The sequence below is a fragment of the Ranitomeya imitator genome, chromosome 2, assembly GCF_032444005.1.
Source record: "Ranitomeya imitator isolate aRanImi1 chromosome 2, aRanImi1.pri, whole genome shotgun sequence".
Lineage (NCBI taxonomy): Eukaryota > Metazoa > Chordata > Amphibia > Anura > Dendrobatidae > Ranitomeya > Ranitomeya imitator.
In genome coordinates, this window is record NC_091283.1 from 817590789 (window position 1) to 817614762 (window position 23974).

Consider the following 23974-nt stretch of genomic DNA (forward strand, 5'->3'; position numbering starts at 1 on the left):
CTCCCGCTGACATCGCTGAATCGGCGCGTGTGACGCCGATTCAGCGATGCCTTCACTGGTAACCAGGGTAAATATTGGGTTACTAAGCGCAGGGCCGCGCTTAGTAACCCGATGTTTACCCTGGTTACCATTGTAAATGTAAAAAAAACAAACAAACACTACATACTTACATTCCCGATGTCTGGTCATGTCCCTCACCTTCAGTTTCCCGCACTGACTGGTGAGCGCCAGTAAACATCGAGTTACTAAGCGCGGCCCTGCGCTTAGTAACCCGATATTTACCCTGGTTACCCGGGGACTTCGGTATCGTTGGTTGCTGGAGAGCTGTCTGTGTGACAGCTCTCCAGCGACCAAACAGCGACGCTGCAGCGATCGGCATCGTTGTCTATATCGCTGCAGCGTCGCTTAATGTGACGGTACCTTTAAGCATGGTGGGCCCTTAGAATGATGTTCTCTGGTGGGCCCAAGCTACTCCAGTCCGACGCTGATGGGATGGATGGACTTCTTGGCTGAGAAACCGCTATCGATGAGATGGATAATGCGGTTTCTCTTTTCTTGGGAAGTGTACATACAGGGACATGCATGCACATACAGACACACACAATACTTACCGGTCTTCTGTCACATCGTCGTAATGTCACCAAAGGTCCTGAAGTTCCACAGAGCACAAGACCTGTGGGGACATTATGGTAACACGATTGTGATGTCACCAAAGGTCCTGAAGTTCCGCAGAATACAAGACCTGTGGTGACATCATGGTAACATGATTGTGATGTCACCAAAGGTCCTGAAGTTCCACAGGGTACAAGACCTGTGGTGACATCATGGTAACACGATTGTGATGTCACCAAAGGTCCTGAAGTTCCGCAGAGTACAAGACCTGTGGTGACATCATGGTAACACGATTGTGATGTCACCAAAGGTCCTGAAGTTCCGCAGAGTACAAGACCTGTGGTGACATCATGGTAACACGATTGTGATGTCACCAAAGGTCCTGAAGTTCCGCAGAGTACAAGACCTGTGGTGACATCATGGTAACATGATTGTGATGTCACCAAAGGTCCTGAAGTTCGGCAGGGTACAAAACCTGTGGTGACATCATGGTAACATGATTGTGATGTCACCAAAGGTCCTGAAGTTCCGCAGAGTACAAGACCTGTGGTGACATCATGGTAACACGATTGTGATGTCACTAAAGGTCCTGAAGTTCCGCAGAGTACAAGACCTCTGGTGACATCATGGTAACATGATTGTGATGTCACCAAAGGTCCTGAAGCAGTCTCCACATTGGAAGCTTTACTGATAATGTTTTGCTCAGTAAAGCTCCTGCTGTAGATGCAAGGGTCCCCCAAGTCTTTATCTACTAATGCTGGCCTTGACTCTACCCCATCACTGATTGGCAACTTTCTGCCTTGACACGGCGCACACAGAAAGCTATCAGTGTTGTGGGCGGCGTTATACAGAGCTCAGAATTCAGTGAACTGGTAGATATGCAGCAGATAAAATCCCTGTTTTATCAAAACCACAGCAAGCAGTCCAGTTAGGGCTCGTGCAGATGACTGTAGATTCGCTCAGCCTGCGATCCGTCAAAACATCAAATAACACTTGGACCAATGTTATTCATTGAGGCAGTGTACATGTCCGATTTCTTCCTCAACAGTATGCACGATTTCCCTCCGAAAATTGGATGGCACTCGGCCATTCATGTCTATGTGTCCAAGGGAAACTTTGGACTGCACTTACATGACATTAGAGTGTGGTTCGATTTTCAAGGACAGACTGAATTGGGAAAATAAACTTAAAAAAAAAAAAATTCTCCACAGAAAAATGGATGTAACTCAAACCCTGATCAAATTGTGATTAGCATAAGCAGACAGTTTTTCTCGGAAGGAGAACATCTGCGCCTGCCCTTAGTGACACTCTCAACTTATGGGTAAAAGCGGTCTTCAGTGGACAGACATTTCTCCCATTACTAAGAAAGGAGATGACAGCTTGTGCTTTTAAAATTCCATGGAGATGAGAGAGGGTAGGAGAAAGGCAGAACCAGACATTCTGCTCCAAGTTCTCCTGAAACAATTACAATTCTACATCGAACTTTAGGAGAACCAAGTATCATCTGTCTCAGCAATGGGAAAAAAAATTCTGTGTTTAATGGAAATTTTGGATGGTCCCTATTACTAAAGTACTAACTCTCCATGTATCAAACCAGGCCTCATCTGAACTAGGGAAGTGAAAGGAAACCAGGCCGAGCTTATAATCTCATAATTTAAACCTTGTTTGGGAAAGATGAATAGACAAAAATACTTGGCCCTGGAGAACCTATCCTGTGACAGGTCATCCCCTTCAAATTCACTGCTTTTCCTAACCAGCAGGTTTGCATTTAAAAAAAGTTGTATTAAATGGTTCTGTTCCATTGAAAATATGGAAACTGATAAAAACCAAGTGTCTTCCGAAAGTTGACCTTTTTAGACTTGCTTACTTCTCTCTAAGACAACTTCTATCTTATTCCTTATAAATTGTATACTTGTATGACTCCTATATAATGCGCCTTATTAAAGGGGTATTTGTATGTTGTTAAATTAATTTAGTTAAACAGCATGAGAATAAACAAGTCTGCAAGAGACTTGCTTCAATCTGCTTTTATTCCCCTGCAGTGAGAGCTTTTATCTTAGATAGTGTACAGCTTGTTTCCAAGGAGCTCTTCTTAGAGCCTGGCTGAGTATGCACAGTATTTCCAGCCTAAGGCTACGCTCAAACTATCAGTATTTGTTCAGTATTTTACATTAGTATTTGTAAGACAAAACTAGGAGGGGAACAATCAGAGGAAACATATGATAGAAACACGTCACCACTTCTGCATTTATAACCCACTCCTGGTTTTGGCTTACAAATACGGATGTGAAATACTGACCAAATACAGATAGTGTAAACGTGGCCTAAGGGAGAATTTAAATGGGCTGTGCAGGCTTGGGGCTCAAGTCTGTAGTAACTCCATGTAATTGCAGACCTGTGAATATTCTCAGTGCACAAAGTGCGCACTATCAGGATTCTCCAGTGCCAGCACCAGGAGCCGGCAGGTGCGTGACCTAAAGTATGCAATTTGCATACATATGGTCACATGCAGACTAAACACGTGAGGTGAACAAGGCTGGACACGTCTAGCCGAAATGTGGCCAGTAGTATGCAAATAGCACACTTGCCGGTCACATGACCGCCAATTCTTAGCACTGGTGAATCCTGACAGTGCACTCTGCTCTAAAATCCACATGAGATGGGAAGAGCTGCATTCAAAATATCTTCTAGCAAACTACGCTACATTACTTTTTGGACCCTATAAAATACATTTGCTGGGCATATAATGGGGATATTTGGCGTGAAGAAAGCAGGATGAACATCATTTTGACTTCCCCGCTAAGAAAAGTCGTCCCCAGATTTTGTTGATCTCTGAACCAAAAAAAAAAAAAGAGAAATATAATTTTAAATACCATTTTAGATCCACTCTATATTCTTTCTAAAAGAGAAAATTATTACCTGGAGCATGTGAAATAAATGTTGCCCAATTTTTGCACGCTTTTTCCTCCGAAAGGAGACCTAGTGAAAGTATAACTATGTTGGTGCCTTGCAATGACGCTTGGTAGGTAGGAGGTAAAGCCGGCAGATTGCAAAACTTTTTTTCAGGGGCAGTTCTCTTTTCTGTGGCAATCGGATATTCGGCGCAACATCACTCCCTGGGGCAAATGCTTTTTTTCACGCAACAGCAGTACAAGGTAGAAACTTTGAAATATGAAGGATCATTATTTATTTATTTATTATACATTGCTTATATAGCGCCATTAATTCCACAGCGCTTTACAGATGTTATCATCTCTGTTCCCATTGGGGCTCACAATCTAAATTGCCTATCAATATGTCTTTGGAGTGTGGGAGGAAACCGGAGAACCCGCAGGAAATCCACGCAAACACGGGGAGAAAATACAAACTCCTTACAGATGTTGTCCTTGGTGGGATTTGAACCCAGGACCCCAGCGCTGCAAAACTGCAATGCTAACCACTGAGCCCTCATGCTGCAGTATGCCGGGCCGTATATTCTGAAAGCGTGGGACAATCCAGAATGTACATATTGGCACTTAATTCCAAGACTACCGCAAATATACAGTTAAAAACAGAATCCAAAGAAGTTCATGAAGTGTTGTACTGTGCACTTGGCACTCGCTGAGTAACAGAAAAAGGAGGTGGATGCACTAAAATATTTGGCCGTGGACTGGAAATTAGATCTAGCTAGCAAATGTGCATCACCCATCCGCTTGTAAATGGTAAACATGTTGTACAAGCAAAGACTACAGAAAATCTCGGCTTACATTGAGACATCTCTTGCCCGCAACTCCTCGGATGAGAAATGCATTTGTTGCTTTTACCGAACGCGGATTCTCGAGAAAAAGATTTTCCCCTTAAGCATATTTGAGCAGTATAACTCTTTAATAACTGTTAACATGTTTTATTATCCACTTTAAAGTCTCAATACCAAAATCTGACATAGTTTTCACTAAGACAAACTCCCAGCAGCGCAATTTACAAGGAACCGGTGCCAGGCAAAACATCAACGATACTCAAAAGTTCTCTGTTCCCATCAAAAACTCGGCCAGTTGGCAGCGAGTATCAGGAATGTCAATGTCATTACCTCCAATTTTTGGACACCTGGAACCCAATATAAATCTTGTCACTAGTAGAAAAGCTGCAAAGTAACAGCGCATATATCATTCTGTGAACTCTATTTTCCATAGGTGCAGATCTAGGAAGATTACGAGGACTTGTTTTTCCCAAACTTTATAGTTGTTGGAAGTTCCATAAAGCTTACTGTACATGGCGAGGCATAACTGACTGTGCGGAGGGACTGGCACTGGGCTAAAGACACCGTGTAACACTCACACAGCTCAACGGCTCAGGGGGAAGCGGAAAAGAAATGGAGATATCACGTTTGGTCACTTGAAGGCCAAGATACAGTTTGATTTTCGACAACTTGCCACAACTTAAAGGCAATGTATTCCTTTGCATAATATGTCATATTGATGTTCATTTGCTTCCTAAATGTAAAGTTAAGCACATTTCTAAATATTCTTCATTAAAAAAAATGTTCTACCATTTTACGGCTGTAGAGCGTCTGTAAGTCCTTTCCCTAGATGAATGATCTACAAATCTGATACATGATATATGAGCTAATGAAGACAGCACTACCCTGGCTGCACACACAGCTCACATCCAGGCTATAATACGAAGGGAGAAAATATCCCAAAGGGAAAATGTGAGATCTGGGTGCAAACTCTATATTAGTGTAGTCTGACATCTTTGACCATAGGTTGCCCCGCTACTGGGATGTCCAGTGATGAGTTATACCATGAGTTGAAGTGAAGGACAGCATCCAGTCCAGGTGAAAAAAATCTCTCTTTATTGTGCCATAAATGCGACGTTTCAACCCAAAGGGTCTTTCTCAAGTGATGAGTTATAATCTGCATGTGAAGCTGGCAGCAAGTGATCAATTTCATTACAGAGCCACCAAAGGGGAAATGCAGTATTATACAGTTTCCATAAAGGCCGCATGACGTTGTCACCAGCCAATATTTGTAGTGCTTTGGGAAGAAGGATGAGTACAACCCCAAGAACACAGTCCTAACCAAGAAGCATGGTGGAGGAAACATCATACTTTAGGGGTGCTTTTTTGAAAATGGGACAGGATAGCTGCACTATTTTGAAGGGACGATGGATGGGAGTCATGTATCGCGAGACTTTGGCCAGCAAACTCCTTCCCTCAGTAAAAGCATTGATGATAGGTCGTGGCTGGGTCTTCCAGCAGGACAGTGAACTGAAACACACAGCCAGGGCAACTAAGGTGTGGCTCCATAAGAAGCATTTCAAGGTTCTGGAGTGGCTTAGGTATCCAATAGAAAATCTTTAGAGAGAGCTGAAACTCAATGTTGTCCAATAACAGGCCTGAAACCCGAAAGATCGGGAGAAGATCGATATGGAGGAGGTGGCCAAACACAAAGGTTTCTGTGCCAAATATTACGATCTAGAGGGGGTGAATGGGAAAGGAGAGTCGGCTCGCCCAAGTTGCTGCATAGATCCTGCTGGTTGCTTCGCACAGACAAGCCTGGGAAGGGCTGAGGCAAAACAAAGGAACTAAGGTCCAGCAAGACAGCAGGAGTATACGATAAAATCCTCACGGTTACTTCTATTTTCCTATTGTATCAAATACTTATTTCATGCAATAAAATGCAAATTAATTATGTAAAAATCATGCAATGTGATTTTCTGTTTTTTTATTTTTAGATTCTGTCTCTCACAGTTGAAGTGTACCTATGAAAAAAATTACATTCTTTGTAGGTGGGAAAACGTGCAAAATCGGCAGTGTATCAAATACTTATTTTCCCCACTGAATCCATCTATCTATTATTTATCTATCTATTAGCGATCCATCTATCTATCTATCATCTATCCATTATCGATCCATCTATTATCTATCTATTATTTATCTATTAACTATCTATCATCTATCTATCTATCTATTTATCTATCTATCCTTCCTATGTATCGGTCTCATATAAATCTATCTTTGAAAAATGTAACATACCCCTTTGTCTTATTTGTACATTTTGGAGCATGATAATAAAAATATCATTCCGTAAAAAACAATCCATAAACCTCTCGAAACTCTACAAATTGTCTGAATCTTTTTTCTTTCCTCACCCCGCACCGAGCAACAAACATCCTGACAGCGCTGCTTGTTCAACAACAGCAAGAATAAGACGCTAAATTAACATATTAAATGGAAGAAATGAATTTGCCAGTTAAAGGATTATGGAAACTAAACATTCTGTCATCTGGCTAATGATTGTAAATGTAAGAGGAGAGTGGAGCGCGGGAGAGCGGCGCTTCGTGTGCAGTTTGTAATATTTTAAGCAGGTTTCCTGAACACACGGTGTTTATAAAGGTATGCATGGCTGATGCTGATGGAGAGCAAGCTTGTTCATAATGCTCGGAAATTGTTCAACAGCAGCTCATCCATATATAATATTTTCTTCAGTATGTGTCAGCTTGTGTTACCGGCTGCAGTTGTGCAACATGAATCTCCCTGACAGTTAGCCTGGTCACTTTGCTTCCTTTTAAGCGCTGCTTTCGGTGGCTGGTTGCTCTATATGTGCGCAACATGTGGTATGATGTTCTGCTACAGAATTACATCGTATGTTCACTTTTCAAGAGCTTTTGGTTATATTAATGTTTTAAGGGATTTTCCATGACATTCTGCAGCTCCCGCACCGCTGATCTTTGTCACTCTCAGTCATTCTTGTTCAAAAACTGTACATAATGATGATAACACATTCCCGTCATTACTGGTGACTGCTCAGAATACGCTGTCCTGGGTGTACATGGGTAATAGCACTACTTCTGACCGTCTACAGGCTCTCTAACTTTTAGTTTTCTCTAAGCTAGTGGGTGCAGAAGAGCTGCCTTGAAGTCTCACATACACAACTTACTAAGATATGAGGGATTTCTGCTCTCTCAGCAGCATGGAGGACATTCTACAGTAGAACTGAGCAGTGTAGCTGTAAATCCAGCTCCAGAATGAGACACGCCTACTAGAAAGCAACATCACCATCTGTATGCACATCCATGCGTCTAATGCTAACTCAGCTCCTTCCTAATAATTTCCCCTCCCCTCTCCATAGACTTTAATAAGCAGCTGTAATCTGACCCCTCAGTGAGCTTGTAGTCCTTCTTGTCCTGAAAAATAGATAGTTTAGCTGTATTTCTGGGGTTATTAATTAGTTTAGGAAGAAGACAGGAGGGCACGAAGTGTTGTACAAAAAGTCATCCCAGAGGGCCTCAATAGGTCATCATCAGCCTCATAACATAATGTCAATTGATACTACTAGCCCCATTCACTTGACGACAGCGATACTACAGTGGGTGGCTGGAAACACCTTTGTGCGGACAAAAATCAAAGGAAAAGCAGTGATTTATGAGGATGTATTTTGAGGAGTTTTTCTGCGCTGCTCAAGATTGAAAAAATCCGGTCCCAAGAGATATTGTCAATGCGATTTTTGTTTGCCACGTTTCGAAGTATATCACACGTTTTCTTGAGTAAGTAATCACGTCTTTATTATTAGGATTGTAGGCGTCCCAGTGTTTGCAATTAATAGAAACAGTTGCAGACTTATGCTGTGGAGGGACTTTATTGAGCAGATAGCAGATGGCGCCCTGTTACTTGTTAGAATTTGCTAATATTTCATTGTGTGCCCTCTTTGACTTGGGTCAGTTTCAAATGATTCTGCTGAAAGCGGAAATCTGCAACAGGTCAGATTGTTAAGTACTTACTGATGTAGAAATACTCGTTGAAGTGTTACAATAGGGTACAACCACATAAATTGTTGTGACTGAATAGTTGCTTTGGCGGCAAAAGCATGGGTTTCGGTGAGTCGTAGTCAGATGATTGGATCGGTAAAGAAATGACTGTATTAAATCTGCCACTTGTGAATGTGCACTTTCATCACATGCAATGGACAACAATAACACTAAGTACCTATACAAAACGAAATGTATGACACTGGAGACCACCTTTTGATAAGCTACTTGCCATTTGATAGGCCAAGTCTAGTTAGTTTTCGATAATTGAAAATTAGTGATGAGCGGGTATACTTGTTGTTCGTGTTTTCCCAAGCACACTTGGGTGGTCTCTGAGTATTTGTTAGTGCTCGGAGATTGAGTTTTCGTCGCTGCAGCTGCATGATTTACGGCTGCTAGACAGGCTGAATATATGTGAGGAATTCCTGTTTGTTAGGGAATTCCCACATGTATTCAGGCTATCCAGCAGCCGTAAATCATGCAGCTGAGGAACGAAAACTAAATCTCTGAGCACTAACAAATATTCGATCACCCGAGCGTGCTCGGGAGAACACGAGCAACGAGTATACTCGCTCATCACTACCGAAAATACATCAATAGCTTCTCGTGTTTTCATCCCAATTCCTTGCAGATCTGAAAACCTGGAATTCATCAGACAGATAACAATATACAGATGACTGCAATTCTCAGAGCGAGAACGACTGACTCATAAACGCTGTTCTGTTGACTACTGTTTCACAGTATCTTTGTCTTTTTTTTTTCCCACACTGCAATTACATATTTATGCAGCTTGTTATCTATGCAGTGTATGCAGTATACAGTCGGCTACATGGTTTCATAGTGATGTATTTTTCATTTTATTATTAATATGGATTTAAAAAAAAACAAATAAGAATACAACTGCACTAGGTGAAGAAATACATACCTGTTGTTTTTTCTTCTGCATAGTACGACTTCTTAATTGGCCTTGTATAGGGCAGGCAACACAGCCAAAGTCACCTGAAATGTGCAGTACTTAGCGCTGCCTGCGGAGGCAGTGCTGCAGTGCCAAGTAAGAGAAAAACTAAAGCAGCCATTACCCTTCTGCCCTAAGCACCAGTGGTAATAATAATAATAATAATCTTTATTTTTATATAGCGCTAACATATTCCGCAGCGCTTTACATTTTGCACACATTATCATCACTGTCCCCGATGGGGCTAACAATCTACATTCCCTATCTGTATGTCTTTGGAATGTGCGAGGAAACCGGAGTGCCCGGAGGAAACCCACGCAAACACGGAGAGAACATACAAACTCTTTGCAGATGTTGTCCTTGGTGGGGTTTGAACCCAGGACTCCAGCGCTGCAAGGCTGCTGTGCTAACCACTGCACCACCGTGCCGCCCGGTAGAGATGAGATGATCTATTTGCAGAACTCCGGGACTCTGGTTTAGCTGCAACTGACCTGAATAGGGAACAAGACTTTCGTAAATCGATATTCTCATCTCTAATGGGTGGAGAGCTCAGAAGTCAGACTCTCACTGATCAGATATTGAATTTTATCGAGTGGCACTTAGCCAATATCAGGCAACAATGTCTGTTTGGGCAAACCATATACTGTAAATAAGTTAAAGTTGATCAGAAATGTGATTTTAGTCTGGTTTTACCATGATGATTAGCTCCAACACTACATGAAGATCATGGGCTAAAAGAAAGTATGGTTCATAGTAAGCCCTTTACCTTTCAGAAGGCTTTTCTTTTTCTTATTTTTGAAAAGTTTCCAATATGCAGCATCTATCAGGACAAGATTACAAATGTTGCGCATATAGCCATGGTTAGACCAAAAACTGGTAGTTGTAGCTACTGAAGATCTGGAGATGTAACCAGATCTACCAGAGACAATGCCTAGAAGCCAAGGGATTTAAATTGAATGAGCCAGAATGACTAGGCTAGCCAAATGGACAAGCCCAATTCAGAAGCTGAAATCAGGAACCTAGGACTCAGGAAACTTTGATAGACTATGGTACGCACATTCAGGCAATGAGTGCCAACCTCCAGTGTACTCAATGATTTTTAGTAATGGTCCACTCATCTGGGCCTGCTGTCAGATGAAGGCCTGAGATGATGACCAACCCCTACACTCATATAGGTCCCATCTCAGACCCTTAATCTCTTAACTCAAGATCAGACACTCTCTAAAATTGATTGTACACACTACAATAGACCCATAAAATTGACACAATCGACTATAGCCCTAAAAATCATTTTGATCCTAGATCAAACCCCTAAATGTAATAAAATTCTAAACTAAACTCATGTGGACCCCAAATCAGGCCCCTAAAATGAATTCACACTATGGATCAAAACAACTTGAACTCAGACTGTGGATAACACCCCTATAATGAAATCAGACACCTGATAAGAACCCTAACAATTAATCAAGAGTTGAATGAACCAGAATGACTAGTCAAACAGAAAAGCCCAAAATCAGAAGCTGAAGTCAAGTCCCTAGAACTCAGGAAAGTTTGACAGATAATGGTAAGCACATTCAAGCAATGAGTGCCAACATATAGAGTATTCAATGAATTTTAGTAATGGTCCACTCATCTGGGCCTGCTGTCAGATGAAGGCTTGAACTGAAGACCAACCCTCAGATTGTATCTCAGACCCCTAACCTCTTAACTCAAAATCACACATTCCCTAAATTCATTCAGACATTGGAGACATTACACCAGACCCCTAAAAACCTGATTTATACAATTAACAAGAACTCTAAAATCATTTTGATCCTAGATCAGACCCCTAAACTCAATAAAACCAAAGATCAGACTTCTAAACTCAATTAGACCCCAAACGAGGTATCTAAAATTAAATCTCACAATGGATTGAAACCACTCAAACTCATTCAGACTGTAGATAACACCCTTAAAATGAGATCAGACACCTGATCAGAACCTTAACAATCAAGCATTGAACGAACAAGAATGACTAGCCAAATGGAAAAGCCCAAACCAGAAGCCGAAGTCTGGACCTTAGAACTCGGGAAAGTTTGACTAGATTATGGAATGCACATTCATGCAAAATTGATTTACACAATCGACCAGAGCCCTAAAACCATTATCCTACCTCAAACTTCTAAATACAATAAAACCCAAAATCAGACTCCTAAACTCATGTAAACCCCAACCCAGGCCCCTAAAATTAATTCACACAACAGATTAAAACCACCTAAACCCATTCAAACTGTAGATCAGACGCCTAAAACTAATTCAGGCTCAAGACCAGGACCCTAACAAATAATCCAGATATCAAACTCTTAAAGTGGATCAGATGTGCCCATTTGTCAGGACCTTATGTGCCAGGACTGTTCTTCTGCATCTACGATAGGCACCTAGACAGCTAGAGCTGTTTTTTAAAGGAAGCAGACATTTATTTCCTATGATCTACAACCCCTCTAATAGATGAAAAGTTTCACAAAGCTTATAGAAGTGATATACATTCTCCTTTCAGCTAAAAACCAAGTTCATGTTAATCAGGGTCTTGACCGCAGTAATAAGAATGAGTGTACGTTAATTTTAATAATCTATTGTGCACTCAATTTTATATTCGCTTCATCCTTTTGGCAAAATATCTGTGTAATTACATTAGCTACCTTGACATTACAGTGGTATATTGCACTGTCAAACAAAAGATCCTTAAGCCGGTAGCAGCCTGCATTGAATACTTCCACCGTGCTCTCGACAAAGGCTTTCATCAGAATTTATCTGTATATGCATTTATTGAGATTCATCTGCACTCGGCAGAGACCATTAGAAACAGATCAGCACGTGGCTGATGGTTTGAGGATGCAGATAAATGGCTTTTCATACCGGCTTTAGAAATCATTATCCCGGTACAAGGATGCAAACAAAAGGGGCAAAGTGCTGACCACAGCAACGTACTCGTGGCAAGTGTGGAAATGACAAGGCAATTTGTCTGTCGTGTCATGATCTCTCCCTTTCGTAAGACAGATTTGACAGTGAAATTTAAGAAATCCTGGCAATATTAACAGTTATTGAACCGCTGAAAGTTTCATTCGGAGATCAAGCACCTTAATAATTTCTGGGAGTATAACAGGTTTATAGACAAAAAAAAACCCCTTAACTACAGTAAAGAAGGAGATCATGGTCACATTTGGTTAAAAAGGGGCTCCCAGTGATCAGCTGTATTTCCCTGCAGTGCCTCCACCGGTCAAATACATGAAAAGACCCCCAATGCCAAGAAGGTCTTATAGATGCGGGGCCCAATGCCATGAAGGTCTGATAGATGCGGGGCCCAATGCCATAAATGCCTTATAGATGCGGGCCCCAATGCCATAAATGTCTGATAGATGAGGCCACCAATGCCATAAATGTCTGATAGATGAGGGCCCCAATGCCAAAAATGTCTGCTAGATGAGGGCCCCAATGCCATAAATGTCTGATAGATGCGGGCCACAATGCCATAAATGTCTGATAGATGAGGGCCCCAATGCCAAAAATGTCTGATAGATGAGGGCCCCAATGCCATAAATGTCTGATAGATGAGGGCCCCAATGCCATAAATGTCTGATACATGCGGGCCACAATGCCATAAATGTCTGATAGATGCGGGCCCCAATACCATAAATGTCTGATAGATGAGGGCCCCAATGCCATAAATGTCTTATAGATGCCGGCCCCAATGCCATAAATGTCTGATAGATGCGGGCCCCAATGCTATAAAGGTCTTATAGATGCGGGCCCCAATGCCATAAAGGTTTGATAGATGCGGGCCACAGTGCCATAAATGTCTGATAGATGAGGGCCCCAATGCCATAAATGTCCGATAGATGCGGGCCCCAAAGCCATAAAGGTCCGATACATGTGGGCCCCAATTCCATAAGTGTCTGATAGATGCGGGCCCCAATGCCATAAATGTCTGATAGATGTGGGCCCCAATACCATAAATGTCTGATAGATGCAGGCCCCAATGCCATAAATGTCTGATAGATGCAGGCCCCAATGCCATAAATGTCTGATAGATGAGGGCCCCAATACCATAAATGTCTGATAGATGAGGGCCCCAATGCCATAAATGTCTGATAGATGCGGCCCCCAATGCCATAAATGTCTGATAGATGCGGGCCCCAATGCCATAAAGGTCCGATAGATCAGGGCGCCAATGCCATACATGTCCAATAGATGCGGGCCACAATGCCATAAATGTCCAATAGATGAGGGCCCCAATGCCATAAATATCCAATAGATGAGGGCCCCAATGCCATAAATGAACAATAGATGAGGGCCACAATGTCATAAATGTCCAATAAGTGAGGGCCACAATGTCATAAATGTCCAATAGATGAGGGCCACAATGCCATAAATGAACAATAGATGAGGGCCACAATGTCATAAATGTCCAATAAGTGAGGGCCACAATGTCATAAATGTCCAATAGATGAGGGACCCAATGCCATAAATGTCCAATAGATGAGGGCCACAATGTCATAAATGTCCAACAGATGAGGGCCACAATGTCATAAATGTCCAACAGATGAGGGCCACAATGTCATAAATGTCCAATAGATGAGGGCCACAATGTCATAAATATCCAACAGATGAGGGCCACAATGTCATAAATGTCCAACAGATGAGGGCCACAATGTCATAAATGTCCAACAAATGAGGGCCACAATGTCATAAATGTCCAACAGATGAGGGCCACAATGCCATAAATATCCAATAGATGAGGGCCACAATGCCATAAATATCCAATAGATGAGGGCCACAATGCCATAAATATCCAACAGATGAGGGCCACAATGTCATAAATGTCCAACAGATGAGGGCCACAATGTCATAAATGTCCAACAAATGAGGGCCACAATGTCATAAATGTCCAATAGATGAGGGCCACAATGCCATAAATATCCAATAGATGAGGGCCACAATGTCATAAATATCCAATAGATGAGGGCCACAATGCCATAAATATCCAATAGATGAGGGCCACAATGTCATAAATATCCAATAGATGAGGGCCACAATGTCATAAATGTCCAATAGATGAGGGCCACAATGCCATAAATATCCAATAGATGAGGGCCACAATGCCATAAATATCCAATAGATGAGGGCCACAATGTCATAAATATCCAATAGATGAGGGCCACAATGTCATAAATGTCCAACAGATGAGGGCCACAATGTCATAAATGTCCAACAGATGAGGGCCACCATGCCATAAATGTCCAATAGATGAGGGCCACAATGTCATAAATGTCCAACAGATGAGGGCCCCAATGCCATACATGTCCAATAGATGCGGGCCACAATGTCATTAAGGTCTAAATGTCCGAGAGATGTGGGTCTCCGATAACCTTCACAGTGTGCTAGTTGTTGCCATCATTAATTAATTTATTTTTACAATATATAATGGATAGATTGTTTCTGTGCGATTTGTTTCCAACCTGTATACATTTTCTTAAGTATGAACAGTCTTATTGTATTATTCATACTTTGGTTCCTATACGGGGGAAATCTACTAGTTCCCACTGATAAGACTTTGCATTTCATAGATTATTTGTTTAATACATTTCTGACAGCTGACAGATTCTCACCAACTGAACAGCAACTAAAATGTCTGCATACAAATGAGCGTCTCGGGTTTACTCAGAACAGGGATTTTTTTTTTCCAGTGTAGCTAAAAATTGTGAAACAGCGAGGGACGGAGGGGCCCCCAAGTGTGAACTGTGGTCAGAACTACAACCTGAATGTAGAAAAAAAATACAAATAAACTAATAAGATGAATAGTAAAATCCATGTCTGTGTGGGTTCAGCTATGACTTATTTCAGTTGAGTTTTTTTGCCGATCACGTTATTACTGATGCACGGTTGTATAGTAATTTCGCCACTCATTGTAAACCAAACAGGAGGCATCTGATCAGCTACCTAATGTAATGTAACTCTCACCAACTGTGTTTACAAAGCTGTCTAATTGTCTATTAGTGTGCCTCATTTGTTACATTCGGAAGGAAAGAATTGGACACCATTAACCCCCTGTACTCTTATTTGAGGCTGCCGGTTTCCTAAAGGTGGTGGAGTATCTGTAGGTCACATCATTACAAAAGGGCAAGGCGAAGAAGGGATTGGCACCAAACTGCTAATTCCAAGTGATGGTCCTTTATTAAAAGACAGTACTAGGGGGTGGAACAATGTTTCTCCTCCTCTCTCAAGTTCCTCCCACTGCAAGTAGTCAAACCCTGGCAGAACTTCTGAAATAGGCCGAGGGTGGCTTGAAATAACTGAGCAGATGGGAGCTCATTGGGATGAGATCGGGCAACGTTAATTCAGAAATGGTCATCATTCTGATTTGTATCATAGGGACTTCACGGCTTCTGAATCCGCCCCTGCTTAAGGGATGTGTTTAGATCAAGGGTTCTTATCATGAACCATTGGAAATGTAGAACTGTTGGCGCCAAGGATTCTACTTACCACTTCTTCCCGAGGGATATTTGGGGATTTTGTACATGACACTACTTAATGAACAGTCATAGCCAACTCATTATATACTTTGTGATTTTATCATCCATTAAAGTGGCCCAACCACCATGGCTGAATTAAAAGTGAAACAGGCCTTCAAGCCTGAAAATTATGGGCTCTTAAAATAACACTGCAGCCATGATACACTTGCAGCAATAAATCGCAAGACACAGGTCCAGCAGCAATGTGACCACCGGACAGGAACCGTACGAACTGTCTCTTGCCCATTTGCCCTCAGCTCCTCTTTTGATTAGACACCCTGGTGCGACGTCATTGACACCTCAACAGGCCCGCTAAAAAAAGAGGAGCCTGGGGGTGCAGGGAGGTAAGAAGTGGTCGGCAGGGCTCCCGTCCGATGGTCAGAGAATTCTTACCTGGTTGCTGGGCAAGGGTCCTGTGAATCGATGCACTCATCTCTATAAATATGAATGTCGTCTTCCACCCATTTCAAAAGTTAGAAGAAAAGGATGTTGAAAAATATAGACTTGTTACTTATTACTCTGAACCCCCAGTACTCTAGCAGTCACCAATGAGTCAGGTGACTACATGGATAGGGCGTCATCATTGCCTCTCCAAATGTAGACCAGCAAAATAGAGTAATCAGGGTTTGAAAAAGTAAATAACACTGCTACCTTTATTTTATGACCAGACCTTCTACCTGGTCACTTTTGAAAAATGGGTGAAAACCCCTTTTTGACAAAATGCATATGAAAACATTTATAAGTTGCATTAAAAAAACTTTAACAACCACTCTGGCAAACTTACTGTGGGCCTCTTTCAGCCATGACACTAACGTTCTAACGGTTCCTCTCTGCATTTTTCTCCTGCATTACTATCCACCTTTCCTAAATAACATCTATGCATGGATAAGTGCCATATACAAACGAAAAATGTTTTTACGAATCGATTGATTTACACCCACAACTGATCTGTACATTTTCAAATTTGTTTTTTTTTTAAAGTGAAAGTTAATGGAAATGTGCTATCAAAATATGTCCTAATATTGAAATCAGGTTTTTGCGTTAAACATGTATATTTTTTTAATTTGTGGCCATTTTTTTAAATTATATCACATTCTATTGTTATTTTTAGAAATATAAATGTGTAATTTTTCAATTTACACCTTGGCCACTGGGGCTATTTTAAGGGTCTAACTTCCCGTTGTTTCAAACTCACAAACTCTGATCCCATCTTTTGTATTGAAGCATCTAATGAGCGCATGCAAAGGTCTTTATGAAGGAAGGAGAAGACGAACTGTGACATAACCTATTGTGATTGGTGGATCATTTATCAGCTGTGCATAGAGGTGTCATCTGTCATTGTCATCCTGCCTCTGATGATAACGAAACTGCTGTAAAGGAAAAGTGACCAGCGTGAAAATCGCAAGACTATCTATCTATTTATATACAGTGACGGGTGTTATAAGCGAGGGTCACTATGTGCCCCCCAGGATATGCACAGAAGTGTAGTGAGGCAGCGGGAGTGGATTGCAGTCACAGGAATAGCTGTGATTGTAATGCAAAATAAAAGTGTTGGTCCTGGGCAAGCTATTTGCCCAAGGCAGATTTAAGAAAACCCACCATGCGCTTTTAGTTTTTAAACGGACTACAGGAAGGTAGTGGTGTAGTTCGTTTCCTCCCTGGCAAGGTCTTCTATGTGGCCGACGGCCACAGGTTCCTTGTAAAAACCCTGCAGCAGGGGAGGTTGGGTGTGTCAGTGTGGAGATTGTAAGGTGCAGAGCAGATGGCTCTGCAAAAGCTCAACCTGTGTGATGGAATACAGAGCCAAGCGGAATGAACTCCTGGCACCCGGCAGCGTAATACGGTGGTGGAGTCACCCTAGGCAACCGGAAGCGTTTACAGACTGTCTTGTTTTCCCGGCTGCGGTCCGGAGGATACCGTTTGTTTTGTTTTGTGGTGGCTACGCAGTATATTAACCCCTTAGCGACCGCCGATACGCCTTTTAACGGCGGCCGCTAAGGGTACTTAAACCACAGCGCCGTTAATTAACGGCGCTGTGGAAAAAGTGTATAGCGCCCCCCACAGGCCGATTTTCTCCGGGGTCTCGGCTGCCGAGGGTAGCCGAGACCCCAGAGAACATGATTCGGGGTTTTTTTTAACCCTCTCCGCATTTGCGATCGCCGGTAATTAACCGTTTACCGGCGATCGCAAAAAAAAAAAAAAAAAAAAAAAAAAAAAAAGCGATCTCTTTTTAATTTCTCTGTCCTCCGATGTGATCGCACATCGGAGGACAGAGAAAAGGGGTCCCAGGTGGCCCCCCAATACTCACCTAGCTCCCCCGATGCTCCTCGTGTCTCCCGGTGGGCGCCGCCATCTTCAAAATGGCGGGCGCATGCGCAGTGCGCCCGCCGGCCGGCACCGGGAGAATCTTTGGGGTCTCGGCTGCCTGGGGTAGCCGAGACCCCAAAGAGCATGATCGGGGGTCGGTTTTAGCGACCCCTGTTTTGCGATCGCCGGTAATTAACTGTTTACCGGCGACCGCAAAAAAAAAAAAAAAAAAAAAAAAAAGTAAAGTGTAATTCTCTGTCCTCTGATGTGATCGCACATCAGAGGACAGAGAAATAGGGGGATTCGGGGACCCTAGCATACTCACCTAGGTCCCTGGATCCTCTTGCTGCTCCTCCTGGCCGCCGGCAGAAGAACATGGCGGACGCATGCCCAGCGCGCCCGCCATCTGTCTCCATCTGCCGGCCGGCAGGAGAACAGCGGTTAGGGCTAAAATTAGGGTTAGGGTTAGGGGTAGGGTTAGGGGTAGGGTTAGGGTAGGGTTAGGGTTAGGTTAGGGGTAGGGTTAGGGGTAGGGTTAGGGGTAGGGTTAGGGGTAGGGTTAGGGTAGGGTTAGGGTTAGGTTAGGGGTAGGGTTACGGCTAGGGTTAGGTTAGGGGTAGGGTTAGGTTAGGGTTAGGGGTAGGGTTACGGCTAGGGTTAGGTTAGGGGTAGGGTTAGGTTAGGGTTAGGGGTAGGGTTAGGTTAGGGGTAGGGTTGGGGCTAAATTTAGGGTTAGGGTTGGGGCTAAATTTAGGGTTAGGCTTCTTTCACACTTACGTCGGTACGGGGCCGTCGCAATGCGTCGGCCCGACATACCGACGCACGTTGTGAAAATTGTGCACAACGTGGGCAGCAGCTGTAGTTTTTCAACGCATCCGCTGCCCAATCTATGTCCTGGGAAGGAGGGGGCGGAGTTACGGCCACGCATGCGCGGTCAGAAATGGCGGATGCGACGTACAAAAAAACGTTTCATTGAACGTTTTTTTGTGCCGACGCTCCGCCAAAACACAACTGATCCAGTGCACGACGGACGCGACGTGTGGCCATCCGTCACGATCCGTCGGCAATACTATGGGCAAAAAACGCATCCTGCGGGCACATTTGCAGGATCCGTTTCTTGTCCAAAACGACGGATTGCGACGGAATGCCAAACAACGCAAGTGTGAAAGTAGCCTTAGGGCTAGGGTTAGGGTTGGGGCTAAAGTTAGGGCTAGGGTTGGGGCTAAAGTTAGGGTTAGAGCTGGGATTAGGTTTAGGGTTTGGATTAGGGTTGGTATTAGGGTTAGGGTTGGCATTAGGGTTACGCTTGGGATTAGGGTTAGGTTTGGGATTAGGGTTAAGGTTAGGGTTGTGATTAGGGGTGTATTGGGATTAGGGTTAGGTTTGAGGTTAGGGTTGAGATTAGGATTAGGGGTGTGTTGGATTTAGGGTTTTGATTAGGGTTATGGTTAGGGTTGACATTAGGGTTGTTTTGGGGTAAGGGTTGTGATTATGGTTAGGGTTAGTGATTAGGATTATGGATCAGGTTGGGATTAGGGTTAGGGGTTGGAGCTAGAATTGGGGGGTTTCCACTGTTTAGGTACATCAGGGGGTCTCCAAACACGACAGCCAATTTTGCGCTCAAAAAGTCAAATGGTGCTCCCTCCCTTCTGAGCTCTGCCGTGCGCCCAAACAGTGGGTTACCCCCACATATGGGGCATCAGCGTACTCGGGATAAATTGGACAACAACTTCTGGGGTCCAATTTCTCTTGTTACCCTTGTGAAAATAAAAACTTGGGGGCTACAAAATCTTTTTTGTGAAAAAAAAAAATATTTTTTATTTTCACGACTCTGCATTCTAAACTTCTGTGAAGCACTTGGGCATTCAAAGTTCTCACCACACATCTAGATAAGTTCCTTGGGGGGTCTAGTTTCCAAAATGGGGTCACTTGTGGGGGGTTACTACAGTTTAGGTATATCAGGGGCTCTGCAATCGCAACATAATGCCCACAGACCATTCTATCAAAGTCTGCATTCCAAAAAGGCGCTCCTTCCCTTCCGAGCTCTGCCGTGCGCCCAAACAGTGGTTTACCCCCACATATGGCACATCAGCGTACTCGGGATAAATTGGACAACAACTATTGCAGTCCAATTTCTCCTGTTACCCTTGTGAAAATAAAAACTTGGGGGCTACAAAATCTTTTTTGTGAAAAAAAAATATATTTTTTATTTTCACGACTCTGCATTCTAAACTTCTGTGAAGCACTTGGGCATTCAAAGTTCTCACCACACATCTAGATAAGTTCCTTGGGGGGTCTAGTTTCCAAAATGGGGTCACTTGTGGAGGGTTTCTACTGGTTAGGTACATCAGGGGCTCTGCAAATGCAACATAATACCCGCAGACCATTCTATCAAAGTCTGCATTCCAAAACGGCGCTCCTTCCTTCCGAGCTCTGCCGTGCGCCCAAACAGTGGTTTACCCCCACATATGGGGTACCAGCATACTCAAGACAAATTGGACAACAACTTTTGGGGTCCAATTTCTCTTGTTACCCTTGTAAAAATAAAAACTTGGGGGCTACAATATCTTTTTTGTGGAAAAAAAAAATATTTTTTATTTTCACGGCTCTGCATTATAAACTTCTGTGAAGCACTTGGGCATTCAAGGTTCTCACCACACATCTAGATAAGTTCCATGGGGGGTCTAGTTTCCAAAATGGGGTCACTTGTGGGGGATTTCTACTGTTTAGGCACATCAGGGGCTCTCCAAACGCGACATGGCGTCCGATCTCAATTCCAGCCAATTCTACATTGAAAAAGTAAAACGGCACTCCTTCTCTTCCAAGCTCTGCGGTGCGCCCTAGCAGTGGTTTACCCCCACATATTGGGTATCAGCGTACTCAGGAGAAATTGCACAACAACTTTTGTGGTCTAATTTCTCCTGTTACCCTTGTGAAAATAAAAATTTGTGGGCAAAAAGATCATTTTTGTAGAAATAATGCGATTTTTTTTTTTCACGGCTCTACGTTATAAACTTCTGTGAAGCACATGGGGGTTCAAAGTGCTCGCCACACATCTAGATAAGTTCCTTAAGGGGTCTAGTTTCCAAAATGGTGTCACTTGTGGGGGGTTTCCACTGTTTAGGCACATCAGGGGCTCTCCAAACGCGACATGGCGTCCAATCTCAATTCCAGCCAATTCTACATTGAAAAAGTAAAACGGCGCTCCTTCACTTCCAAGCTCTGCGGTGCGCCCAAACAGTGGTTTACCCCCACATATGGGGTATCAGCGTATTCAGGAGAAATCGCACAACAACTTTTGTGGTCTAATTTCTCCTGTTACCCTTGTGAAAATAAGAATTTGTGGGCAAAAAGATCATTTTTGTGTAAACAAAAGCAATTTTTTTATTTTCACGGCTCTACGTTATAAACTTCTGTGAAGCACTTGGGGGTTCAAAGTGCTCGCCACACATCTAGATAAGTTCCTTAAGGGGTCTAGTTTCCAAAATGGTGTCACTTGTGGGGGGTTTCCACTGTTTAGGCACATCAGGGGCTCTCTAAACGTGACATGGCGTCCGATCTCAATTCCAGCCAATTCTGCATTGAAAAAGTCAAACGGCGCTCCTTCACTTCTAAGTTCTGCGGTGCGCCCTAACAGTGGTTTACCCCCACATATGGGGTATTGGCGTATTCAGGAGAAATTGCATAACAAAATTTATGGTTACATTTCTGTTTTTACACTTGTGAAAATAAAAAAAATGGTTCTGAATTAAGATGTTTGCAAAAAAAAGTTAAATGTTCATTTTTTCCTTCCACATTGTTTCAGTTCCTGTGAAGCACGTAAAGGGTTAATAAACTTCTTGAATGTGGTTTTGAGAACCTTGAGGGGTGTAGTTTTTAGAATGGTGTCACACTTCATTATTTTCTATCATATAGACCCCTCAAAATGACTTCAAATGTGATGTGGTCCCTAAAAAAAAATGGTGTTGTAAAAATGAGAAATTGCTGGTCAACTTTTAACCCTTATAACTCCCTAACAAAAAAAAATTTTGTTTCCAAAATTGTGCTGATGTAAAGTAGACATGTGGGAAATGTTATTTATTAACTATTTTTCGTGACATATCTCTCTGATTTAAGGGCATAAAAATACAAAGTTTGAAAATTGCAAAATTTTAAAAATTTTCGCCATATTTCCGTTTTTTTCATAAATAATCGCAAGTAATATCGAAGAAATGTTACCACTAACATGAAGTACAATATGTCACGAAAAAACAATCTCAGAATCAGCGGGATCCGTTGAAGCGTTCCAGAGTTATAACCTCATAAAGTGACAGTGGTCAGAATTGCAAAAATTGGCTCGGTCATTAAGTACCAAATTGGCTCTGTCACTAAGGGGTTAAACTACGTTTATATTTTTATATATATAGTGATATGAAAAAAGTATTTTTTTTAAATGCATATAACACAAAAACCAAATTTAACCAATAGGACATTTTATTTCCCTTTACAGTGTTCCGAGCCAAGAAATATTCCAACTTGTGCCAAAACCAACAGGGCTCAGAAGATTCCGGTGGCCTTTGTGACTATACCGCCCTGGCCACTCGCGTCTTTTCGTTGTATAAAGGTGGCCAGCTTGGCACTACCAAGAAGGAATGGTAAGAACTGATATTTCTATCAAGACCAAACAATGATTTGTTTTAAAAAAGAAAATAAATACAATGACACGCACCTTTCTGAAATAGTGGATGGTGGAAAGCCGGTACCGGGTATTTCTCCATCTGCCAGGGCTCGTTGAAGTAGGCTCGCAGCCAGTCCGCGCACTGCTTTAGCGGTGCAATCATTTCCTGAGGGTCCTTGCATACCTTGAAAGACGACGAGGCATCCTCAGCCCTGCGAGCGACAGAACATTAATTTGTTTTCCTTCCAGCCATGTTATGTTACTTTCCTGCAATAAATTAGCAAGCAAAACAAACCCAACTCAATGGAAAACATGCGTCTACCTTCTGGAAACACGTGTAGTCACGGGGCCGACTCATATTAAAGGAAGTTGTTAAGCAGATTAGGATTAAAGGGATGCCGGCTACTTACCGTTACTAGATTCCATTAAAGCCATGAAAGTGATAGAATGAAATAAGGGGAAAGGAGGAAAGTTTAGACAGTCGAACGCTACTGGGCGAAAACTTTCCGTGACGTTATATCTCAGCTACATATATTTTCTGGGCAGAAATCAATAAGAATCGCCAATGTTTCTAAAAACTTTCTTACCCTTCAGACAGTGGGGAGAAATAGATTGTAAGATGCATAATGCCATTATGTTTTATGTTGCTGTATTATGTTTGCGGCGAGCATCAGATTGGAAAAGTTTGGGCAGACATGATTCTGATAAAATAGGTTTCTTAAGATAAAATCACCCCTTTAATACTGAATTTTTTTTACAGTAATATATTAGGCACCGACTAAGGCCCTGTTCACATCACACTATTGTGCTTTGCTTCATGCATACAGTGCTGTGCAAAAAAAAATAAAAAATCAGGCAGTTGTGAGAAAAATTGATGCAAAATAGGAGTTTTTTCAAAAATAGAAATGTTAATAATTTATTCTATATCAATTAGTTTAGAGGCAGGTGTAAGAGTAACCAATCATACCAAACAGGTGATAATGATCATCGTTGCTTCATGTAGGTAGAAAAAAATAATTGTTAACTGAATCAGCTGTGAAGGAGATGTAAAAATGGGTGAGGAACAGCCAAACTCTACTATAAAAGGTGAGGTTGTGGAAGACAGGTTCA

The 23974-nt window shown here is 42.4% G+C and overlaps 1 protein-coding gene across 2 annotated transcripts in view; it reads right to left on the reverse strand.

Annotated features, from left to right (window-relative positions):
- The window catches only part of MGMT (O-6-methylguanine-DNA methyltransferase), a 545121-nt gene that overhangs the window by 115296 nt on the left and 405851 nt on the right, over positions 1-23974 (reverse strand). For both annotated transcript variants that reach the window (XM_069753943.1, XM_069753944.1), the window contains exon 4: positions 22916-23076. In XM_069753943.1, coding sequence (XP_069610044.1) covers positions 22916-23076 — 161 coding nt within the window. The remainder of the gene's footprint in view (positions 1-22915; positions 23077-23974) is intronic.